We start from the raw sequence: 11,182 nt of genomic DNA, 5'->3' as shown, positions 1-11,182 counted from the left end.
ATAAAACCAAAATGTTCCACAGAAAGTACAAAACCACAAAAATGGGGATAAAAGTAGTGTTGCATGATGCAGCAGGAGAACAGTCAAAAACTTGTCTGACAAAGCGGCAACACCTGATCCCAATCACACTGACCTCCTAAATTATGTCTATCAATTACTTCAAAATACAGATGCTCCATTTGGTGGTCGGAGGTGTAAATAAAAATAAAGAAATAATTGAAAATGGCTCCTAAAGTCTGTATCTTGCAGTTTCATCAGGATGTTGGAAATCTGCATAACCTCAAGTGAACTTTGCAGCATCATGAACTCATTAAACAAAAAAAAACAAAACAGATTCAGCTTGGTGTAATGAACAGCTTCACCCTGGTAAAATAAACACCTTCACTCCGGTAAAATGATCACTTTCATCCATGTGAAAGGAATTTCAAAATACATTTAGTCCAACGCTTTTTTTTTCTTTCCCTCAGGACTGTAACTGTAGTGTTTATTGGTGGATTTATGGTCCTCTTCTTCCAGCTTGTAACACACTGTTGGCCACCTCCAAGGGGCTTAATATTAGCGTTCAGCTCCATGTAGCGTAACCAAATTGGTAGAGGAACACAAAGACCCACAGAGTGATTGTGCTGGCACACACCTTCATGCAGGTGTTTCGGCTGAACCTGTGTCTGGCTGAGCAGGTTAGGTCAGCAAGTGGCAAGGTGCTGATGTCAAATCTGCTTACAGTAAATCACCCTCCAAACAAAGACAGTACATTTTGGTTTTAAAAGACATTACGGACACCAAATTTAGTCAACCGGGGAGTCTATGATGAGGTGGGACTTCACCATTATTCAAAACAACCTCTTAATGTGAACTTGAGAGTGACTTTTTGGTTAAAGGGCGCCAAGAGCGGCAGGAGGTGGAAGGTGTTGTGTGGGTAAACTTGCCTAAGGACTGAAGTCAGATGTAAAAGTTTGGAAGAGGAAGGAGAGACTGAAGGAAACAAGCTGTCCCGCCAAACTGACACTTCTCCAAATGTGACGTGTGAAAAATGACCTGTCAGGGTAAATTGTAGTGATATACAACATCCTACCCCAAATGTTAGGTTAGTTAGGTGCAGTATTAACCAAATAAACAACAATTAGTTTATTTGTATGGCTCTTTTATGTTTTTGGAGGACGGAGGAGTTCTACAATATGGTATGAAGGCATAAGTTATTCTTGGCTGTAGCTAAACAAAAACCTATTTTGTAGCCTTGTTAGGCAGATAAATAAAAAGATTTTTAGTCACAGTCATGCTAGTGACTATGTGAGGCTGCACGTCTCTGTACTTGAGCTAAATGCTAACATCAGCATGCTAACATGCTTGTAATGACAACGATAACATGCCGATGGTTAGCATGTTCATCGTCTTAGGTTAGCATGTTAACATGCTAACACTAGCTAATTAGCAAGGCTGATAGGAAAGTTGAGCGTTTTGCAAGTATTTGATCGTAAACCAAATTGGACATTGAAATTTTGATCTGATTTGATCATCAAAATCATTAAGATTCAGTCTCTGGGCAGCATGAATGTCTGTGCCAAAGTTCATGGCTATCCATCTAATATTTGTTGAGATATTTCAGTTTGGATCGTAGTGGTGGACTGACCAAACAGACCAACATTGCCACCCTTAATAGCATTTCAGCATGGCTACAGAAAGATTAAAATAACATAACACCCAAAGAAATTACTAAATTGGACTGCACTTCACAGAAATATTGAGACAAGGAACTGATGTGGTCAAGTCAGCTTGTAACTAACAGCCCCATGTGCTGCATAAAGTCTTATCAACAGATGGTCAGAATGTGAACCAACCAGTTTAAAGACTGGTTTCCATGTCTTTACAATGTCTTCAAGGACCTGGGAGGTAAATGACGTGTGTAGAGGTTAATGGGGGAATAATTTTCCACACAAGAGTAATGGAAGGAAACAAAATATCATCAGTATTTTCAGGTCCTTCCACTTATTAATCATTGAATTGAAAATAATTCAAACAAATCATAAAACTTGTCAGCTGTACTTAAGTATCCAGTTTACTTGTTATGTCACACTGCAGATAGTAGAGATTGAACTCTTTTTTTCCACCCACAAGCAGCTCTGTCTGCAGAGGACCTGCTGATGTGATGGACAGTGAATGGAAGTTTCCACCGTAGAGTAACGTGTGGTGCACATTGCTCCAGATCCCCTGCTGTCTCAGTCCGCCTGGGACAATATTGATGTGGATTCTTTGTCCTCATAGTTTGTTCAAGTGTCTGCAGCCAAAGTTATCTTTAAGGCAGTATCTGTCTTAGTCAGAGAAGCAGTGTTGGGCCAGCTACTTGGAAAGTGTAGTGGGAAGATACTCTATATCAAATGAAGCTCCACTACATTTAAGCTATCCCCAAAGAAATGTAGCAAGCTAAGCTACAGCAACATGGCAAAAGTAGAAGCTATATCAAAGCTACTTTTGTATTTTTTATTCTATTATTATTATTATTATATTTTATATGATTAGTAGTTTAAAAAGTGGTATTTTTATTAGGCCCACTCTGTACTAGTAGCTCACTAGAGACAGCTGAGACCGCTAACTTCCGGTTTAGCTCTCCGGCTAATTTGATAAAATGATTCAATCATGCAGCTCTTCTAAACTTTCGAAGTGTGATCGGACCGAATGGATCAAATTCTGATAGGGAAACGAGTCATTTCGTGGGCGTTGTGACACTCAAACAAATGTATCCGCTGATTTACAAACAATGTAAGTCTATGGGTAAAAGTCTTTTTGGGCCCAGTAGCGTCATGTGACGTTGGTATGACACGGTTTGGTCAGTATGTTAATTTGGCTTCAAAGCCTGGTGCTGTTCCTGGGGGCTTGGGCAAATCTTAGTTCCAGGAGGAGCTAAAGGCTGTTTCACCACATTTGTCTACTTGATCAATAAAAGAGCTTTGCTACTGACAACGCTATTCAAATTGAAAATGAGTCCATGCTTGTTCGCAATTGAAAATGTTTCAACTTGAGCAAAAGATTTGCAGCCCCATTGAACAGCTGTGTGTACTGGCTGTGTGACTGGCGAGGCAGGTTGGATGCAAGTTTATACGAATTGGTTGCATACAGCCAGGCTGTTGTGGACTCTGTATGTAATAATATAATGATATATATAATAAACTTTATTTATATAGCACTTTTCTTAGCAAAGTTATCAAGTGCTTAACAGAACAGAATTAGAAGAATTAATGAACCAATTAAAAATAAAATAAAAAGAGAGATCATAAAACAGTGGGGAATAAAATGTAGTTACACAGCAACATATCAAATATTCATAAAAGCTTTATGATAAAATAACGTTTCAAGATGAGATTTAAAAGACACAAAATACATCACCTGTTTGATCTTAATAGGCAGAGTCTAGTAATGTACAGTATGTTTACTAGTTTAATTAGCATTACTGTGTTGTGCCTCATGAAGCAGCCAATAACTGTTTCACTGTATTTAATTATGGTAGTTTTACCATTCAGGTATAGTTTTAAATACAATTTAAATTGCGGACTTGTAGTTTTCCTTTATTTTTCAGAGGCTTTCTATGTTCGTTTTTTCTCCTGAGCTGAGCGTCTGTCCAGTATTGAACACAGCAGTCCTTTTTGTCACCAGCATGATGGATAACCACATACAGAAGGTACCGATTCAGCAGGTTTTCTACCTGAACCTGATGAAATGCAGCATTTCCATCAGTGGGTGTGGAGTTTATACAGCAGCCGGAGGAAACACTGTAGACTCAACACAGCAAACTGCACAAGACAGACACATACTGTACAGAATGATGTGTAAATACTAAATTGGGTAAACTATCACCTCCAAAATCAAGGTTAACAGAAATTCATATTCTTTATTTTCCAGACAAGACTTTTTCAGTTTGACACCACCTATTAATTTATAGCATATACTGTAGCATTAGGTCATCCTCAAATGTGGGTAAACTGTGTTATGCAAATAAAAAACGTGCGTACTCTGAGTTCAGATGAGTACATCGCTGCAAACCCACACACTCCTGTCTGTGTCCTTCATGCCAAGAAGAAAGACAACTGTGGATTGTATGCGATGCAGTAAGTGTGTGTGATGTTGGACAGAGGTGAAAGCAGCCTGTGCCATTTGAGACAGTCTGTCCCGTCTTTTCCTTGTAAATCTGTGTGTCTTTTCTCTCTGTTGCCCGGGTGTGAAAGCGCTCGAGGACACGCAGATTCACTGCTGTCAAGACAGTGGCGTTAAGCTGGAAGAGGAACGTAGCAGTGATCATTTCATCACTTTAAATTCAGGTCAACAAGGGATATTTTATATAATTATAAAGTTGATTTTTGATTATTTGGGTAATTATTGTTATTTTAAATAGGTATATTGTGATATTGTTTTGTTGTCTGGTGTGGAGGATTTGTATCCTGTACCAGATAAAATAGATAAGATCAGATATTTGACAGTGAATAACCTATAAACTGAGGACATTGTGGTTATGTGGTATAGAGCTGCAACAAGTAGTTGATTAATCGATCAGTTGCCAACAATTAAATAAATCACCAGCTGCTTTGATAATCTATTAATTGTTTGGAGTCATTTTTTTTAAGAAAAGAATGGCCAAATTCTCTGATCCCAGCTTCTCAAATGTGAATATTTTCTGGTGTCTTTAGTCCTTTATGACAGTACACTGAATATCTTTGGGTTGTGGACTGTTGGTCAAAACAAAACAAGACATTTGAGGACATGACCTTTAACTCTGGGAAACAGTGATTGACATTTTTCACCATTTTTTGGCAGACTAATTGAGAAAATAATCAACAGATTAATCAATTATAAAAATGGTCATTAGTTGCAGATGTAAAGTGGTATGTTGACCATCAGCCTACGAGAGCACCCAATAATTTGTGTTGGTTAATTAAATTTATTTAAGTAATTGAATATAATTAACCACTTGGACAAATATATAATTGTAATGTTGAGCTCAATGCTAATGTCAGCATGCAACATGCCTATAATGATAATGTTAACATGCTGATGTTTAGCAGATAACAGTTAGCTTAACATCTTAGTTTAGTGTGTTAGCATGCTAACTCGCTAATTAGCACAACACTCAAAGTTTTGCTGGTGTTTGGAATGGATGTATTATAAGTGCTGCTCATGGCGCCGCTGCTCCGCCTTGCAGCCAATTTTTCCCAGTGGTCACTCACGGTATTGTAGCGAAAAATCCCCCTGAGGCCGAAAAAGTATTTTCCTCATAGACCACCAATGTAAAAGAGACGTCTGTAAAACTGTTGACAGGACACCTTGAACTGCAAACTAGGTCAGTTATGATTCTTTCTATTATGAATTTTCGATCCGTGGAGGTTTTATATTTTTAAAACTTTCCGCAAGCCAAGAAAAACAATTTAATAATCTGTGATGTCATCACAATGTAAAGTCTATGGCCCGAGCAGGAACCGGGTGCCATTTTTAGTTCGTTATCCAGCTCTTACAATACGTCCATGGTGTTTGTCATAAACCAAAATACTGAAGTCAGAGAATCACCGAAGTTCATACAATTCCTCTTGAGGGGAACATGAATGTCTTTACTAAGTTTAGGGACAATCCATCCAACAGTTGCTGAGACATTTCACTCAAAAATAACATCACCAAATGTCAGCCTAAAAAGTAGAAGTTGTCCGGGAACCATGAATGTCTGTTTGCTGAAGTATTTCCCCAAAGGTCAGTCAGGAACCGTGAACAACTGTGCAGAATTTCCTGGCAATCAGTCCAATAGTTGTTGAGTCAGTGTGGAACAAAGCGGTGGAACGACTGACACTGTCATCCCTAGAGCCACTCTAGTGTGGCTAAAAATAATATACAGTATGTGTTAGACATCTCATTTTGCCCCCCTCTTCTCTTGTACTGTGTAATTATTGTAAGTGCCCCACACGTTTTGAGTAATTATACTGTAATTACTAAGCTGTGATCTAAAGAGATAACCAGCTTCATTAAATTGTGGGTCAAAATATTGCACCATACCAGCATATTTTGTTATAAAATAAGTTTTCTAACAAGAAAAGTGAATTTGTCATTTCAAGAAACTGACATTTATTGTTAGATATGACAAGTCAAAGCCTTAAGAAAGCCTAGAAAGCCTTTAGAAATATAACTTTTACGTCATATTTGTACAAGACATCTCAGTCCCAAAGGATTTGACACAGAGGTAATAACATTGGCCTCAGTGGCCTAAATTCTTCAGATGTCAGTGTTAATCTGAGAGGCAAGACAAACCAGCTAGGACTTACAACAAAGGGTGATTAATTAATTCAAAATGTAAAAAATTAGATTATTTGCTACGGGTTTAGAAACTTCTATATTGCATACATTTCTATTTTTACTTCTAATTTAACACTTGCATACAGACACAAGTTAAAGGCAGATTCCTTGACATAAACGACATGTCTGCAGGTTGGAGCTCTGGCAGCACACCTGCAGTACATGCATACCTCAGCGTGTCTATCTTCCAGTATACGTCTGTCCTGAGATGGTGTGTGTTTGATTCCTCTGCCCACAATAACACAAGTGCTAGACGTTCAGACTGGCTGCTGCTTGCGTGACTGACTGACATCACCGCTGGCTCCGGCTGCTATTGGCACTTCAGCCTGAAACTGGCTAGACGGAGACCACAAAGGCATTACTAACAGTGTGAAAATCAAGAATCACCAACGAAAGAAGTGGCGCCTTTTTGTCTGTGTATGCATTTGAACATTTGTGCATTAACTCTTAATAGATATTTCCTCAAATGCAAAGCAGGTTGGAGCAGCTAGTTGTTGCTTCTGTTCTTCTGAATACTGTCAACGTGAAAATAAAGGTATGAAGACCTACTTTGGCACATAATGAATCCTGCATTTTGTATTTCATTATATTTTATTGAACTTTATTTGTTGTTCAGTGGATTCAAATGTTTCAAATTTAAGGCTAAATGCCGTTTAGTATCTAAATAACTGATTCAACATACAGATATATAAGCCAAAATCCAATTCTATGTCACAAATCTTATTTTAAAGGTTATACAGTGTCACTTCTGCAGTCCAAACTAGTGAACTGAGTACAAAAACCAACCAAAGAGGAAGGAACTCCAGTGCAGAAGTGAGCTTAACACAAGTGACCAAAAGTAAAAGAGAAGTCATTTTAAGGACAGTTTTCTCATAGCAACACTACCCCATCTGGTGGATAGTTTGTATTAAAGGACAGGTTGACACATTTTTTAAGAGTGTCTTAAAACAACAATCATGTTTCCATATGAGCAGTGAAAGAGGTTTTCCTCCTTGTAATCATTCCTCCTGTTCATACTGGCTGTTAAAAGATCCCCTTCAAATGTGCTTTCAGTGTAAGTGATGGAGGCCAAAATCCACTGACTGTATATAAATATGGACAATGATGCGTCTCCATTTCCTGCCGTTATGCAAAAGTGAAGCCAAGATACCTCCTTTCCAGGAGCTGCCATCTTGCTTGTGTGATGTCATTTGCAGCCAGAGTCTGCTCAGTAGAGTCGCTGTCTGACGGAGGTTTGAGGTCAATCATGACCCCCCTTTTTATATCATCAAATAACTAAATAAAAACAAACTTATCAGAAAAATGAGTACTTGGACAAACATCAGCATGATAAGAATGACCTAAAATAACAGAAACCATCTCTGGTAATAATTTATTTGACGTGTATTTTGACGGGCTTAATGACTTGTACTTCAGCCAGCCACCAGAGGGCGATCCAGATGTTTTGGCTTCACCTCCGGGGAGCTGTAATGACATCCATATTTATATACAGTCAATGGTGTCCTCACAGTCATTTTGTGCAAAAATGCATTTAAAAGTTGTGATGTGAAGCTTATATGAGCTTTTTTAGCATCAAATTCCCTCTTTGTGTTTCCTCAGACAGTGTTTCCCTGTTGAGCTGCGGTGGAAGTATAGTAACAAGAAGAGGAACTTTAGCACTAAAAAGACTGTAACGTTGAAAGATATCTACTTGATTTGACTCATTTGGACGCTGAAGCTTCATATTAGCTTCAGATAAATTTTTAAATACATTTTTACACAGAAGGAGGACTATGGATTTTGTCCCCCATCACTTCCATTGTAAGTGCCTTATGTAGGGATCTTCTAATGGTCAATATGAACAGAGGGAATGAAAAAACATGTTTCACTGTTAATTTGTAGACTTCAAAAATTGTGAACCCGTCCTTTAAGCAAACATCTCCACACCTGTCATCACATTTTAACACTAAAACAGTTCTGAATGTAAAGAACACAAGTAAAAACAGCATCAAGCAAAGGAGGACAAAACATCAGTCAAACAGGTGCGTTAGCTCACATTTTTCTCTCTTTCTTCCTCCCTTTGAGGCCCAATATGCTGCCTTTGCATACCAACACCACACAGAACAAAACATGAAAAGCAGCACGCAGATAAACCCTATAATCAAACAACTCAGCTGTCACGCTGGATATTTAGCTAAACCTTTGCTCCTGGTAGCTTAGTAGCCCAGAGAGGGATGCTAGGAACTTAGCAGTCATACTAACCTATAAGGTGCAGCTCATGTGTCCAGTCAAGCTTACCTGCAACTTCATTTTAGCTTCAGATAAACTTTTAAATACATTTTTGCACATAATGATGGTTGCAGATTTTGGCCCCCATCATTTACATTGTAAGTGCATTATAAAGGGATCTTCTAATGGTCAGTATGAGCAGGAGGAATGATTACAGCAAGAAAAAACATGCGTCAGTGTTCTCCTGACTGTTGTTTTAAGACAGACTAGAAAAATTGTGAACCCGTCCTTTAAACACTTAACCTGTTATTTGTTTTGTTTATGCACATATAGATACAGTATATATAAACATATACATTTAACAGCATCGCTAATATTTGTCAATATTGTAATATTAAAATGTTCTAATAACTTCTCTTTCTATGACAAACCAACTTATTTTGATATGAAACTGGATATGTTGTCATTTACACTGTTAATATCATATGACAATCAAAACCTCGAGAAAGCCTAGAAGCCTGTGAACTATTACGTTTAAAAATATAACTTTTAAGTCGTTTTTTGTACAAGAGATCTCAATCCCGAAGGTCTTGCCTTTGAGATAATAACATTGGCCTCACTGGCTTATATTTTTTTTACATTACGATGTCACTGTTAATCTGATTTAGAGGGAAAAACAACTAGGATGTACAGCCATCGGTGATGATGAGGGAATTCAAATAAACTGACGTCATGTTGCACCTGTGACCTGCAACTGAACCCCAGGTGCTTTCAAAGAACGACTGTGAGGACTGAACAGCCTGAAACTAAAAGTGAAAGCTGGCACAATGATTATATTAAAAAAAAAAGCCTTCTCCGTTAGCTTAGGCCATTAATGAGAATTAATAAGCCCTCTGCCCTTATTCCAGTCTTTTTTTAATATAGACTGAACACAGTCTCATCCTCCTCCACCCCCCACCGTCCTCTTCTTCTTCGTCACTTATCAGCCTGCCTTTGCACTTGCCCAAATATAAAGTTTCTTGGCTCAGCGACAGACTGAAACGGGGAGGAGTCTGACACACTGAGTTCAACTGAGGACAGACTGAAGGACAAACAAGCAGAGAAGAGGAGAAAATTAAATGAGCAACGGTTTCGCCAGAAAAATAAGAGGAAAATAAAACATATTAGATATTACCTGCCTGCAGAACAGTAAGTTTCCCCTTGATTTTTTTTTTTTTTCAGCTAGATTAATAGTACTCTTGATAAACAGCAACCCTAGTAGGCCCAGCCTCAACCCTAACTGTATTATATCTCTTGTTTATTTGTAAAGAACCATTTTCAGTCATATAAATTATGTTTTTCTGCTAATTATTGCATCACAAATATCAGATTTTTGTACAGAAGTTCTCTTTCGATGACTTATTTCTATGTTATTCTATTTTGGGGTCTGCACAAAGGTTATCAAAGCCCCCTTGACATGAAAATAAAGCATTTTAATCTACTTAAACGTCTTTAGTGGGACATAAGATTGAAGTGTGCTGTCGCTGTGCTATCACATTCATCATGAGTGAGTATGTTTATACAAGTTTAATATCAATAACTATCTTTAAACCCCCTGCAGATGTCTCTGTCTGCCTTGGCCGCTCGTCGTGTGTTTGCCGCTGCGTCGCATTCAAGCCATGAGGGAGGAGGTCAGTGTGTCTTTTCCTGTCTCTGCCATACAAACAAAATTCAGACCTCCTGTATGCAACGACCCCTCTTGAGCCTGTTGTTGTGCATTAACTGAAATGTCTGCAGAGCTGGAAGCCGGCCTGCACATTCACGCTCTTTGGCAGATAATCAGTTTTAATCATTGGTATGGACTCTATAGTAGGACAGCTGCTCTAATTTATGCTTATATTGTTCACACAGTTGTTAACCTGCTTTATTCAGTGCTTGAGTCGTGTGCTTTTTCACTAATGGTTTTTCCTCAGCGAGGACCTGGAAGATACTGTCCTTCGTGTTGGCCGCTCCTGGTGTCACCGTCTGCATGGTCAACGCCTACATGAAGGCACAGGCTCACTCTCATGAACAGCCGGAGTTTGTGCCTTATCCTCACCTGCGTATCCGCACCAAGGTGAGTCTCGGTGTCATTCCCCCTACTCTCCCAGTATGATTTACACAACAGTATGTGAGTATTTCTGTTGCTGTTGTTGACTTTGCTAACATGTCTCCTTACAGAAATTCCCCTGGGGAGACGGAAACCACTCTCTGTTCCACAACCCTCACGCCAACCCTCTGCCCGATGGCTTCGAGAGCTCCCATCACTGAGGAGACCAGTCACATTTCTTTAGCTGCACCTTTCTAAACTCCAGTCTGCAGTGTACTTGGCTTAATTATACTGACCAAAGCAGAGGCGAAGCAGCATCGCCATCAAGCGGTGCAACTCAGACAGGAATAAAACCACTTTATGCTGTATTAAAAAGAAGTGCCATTTCATTTCTTTTTTTTTTTTTAATTGAGAGTAGTGCTCAATTTAATCAGCACTTAAGTCTTTTATCTAAATGTCGTCCATGTTCAAGGGTTTCACTGGTTACAGCAGAATGGACTTCAGTCTCTCATTGTGTCTTCTTTTACAACCAATAAAGGTCATCAAGGTCAGACATGTTGAAATCCTGCACATTGGGGCTTTAAA

At 38.7% G+C, this 11,182-nt stretch overlaps 1 protein-coding gene across 1 annotated transcript; it reads left to right on the top strand.

Annotated features, from left to right (window-relative positions):
- The first annotated feature begins 9,571 nt into the window (after positions 1-9,571).
- LOC121884327 (cytochrome c oxidase subunit 6A, mitochondrial) lies at positions 9,572-11,148 on the top strand. The gene is made up of 4 exons (XM_042393088.1): positions 9,572-9,717; positions 10,130-10,199; positions 10,482-10,624; positions 10,729-11,148. The coding sequence occupies exons 2-4, from the start codon at positions 10,130-10,132 to the stop codon at positions 10,816-10,818; spliced, it is 303 nt and encodes a 100-aa protein (XP_042249022.1). The 5' UTR covers positions 9,572-9,717; the 3' UTR covers positions 10,819-11,148.
- The last annotated feature ends 34 nt before the right edge of the window (positions 11,149-11,182 follow it).

This window comes from Thunnus maccoyii, chromosome 18, assembly GCF_910596095.1.
Source record: "Thunnus maccoyii chromosome 18, fThuMac1.1, whole genome shotgun sequence".
Taxonomy (NCBI): domain Eukaryota; kingdom Metazoa; phylum Chordata; class Actinopteri; order Scombriformes; family Scombridae; genus Thunnus; species Thunnus maccoyii.
The sequence above is the reverse complement of the archived record's forward strand: the minus strand, read 5'-3'. Positions and strand labels throughout refer to the sequence as shown.

What these genes read in the sequence shown, in the direction of transcription:
- LOC121884327 (XM_042393088.1), top strand. Translation starts at nt 10,130, where the DNA reads ATGTCTCTGTCTGCCTTGGCCGCTCGTCGTGTGTTTGCCGCTGCGTCG. An exon ending in TTCAAGCCATGAGGGAGGAG is followed by an intron (nt 10,200 to 10,481) that starts GTCAGTGTGTCT and finishes GTTTTTCCTCAG; the next exon opens with CGAGGACCTGGAAGATACTG. An exon ending in ACCTGCGTATCCGCACCAAG is followed by an intron (nt 10,625 to 10,728) that starts GTGAGTCTCGGT and finishes GTCTCCTTACAG; the next exon opens with AAATTCCCCTGGGGAGACGG.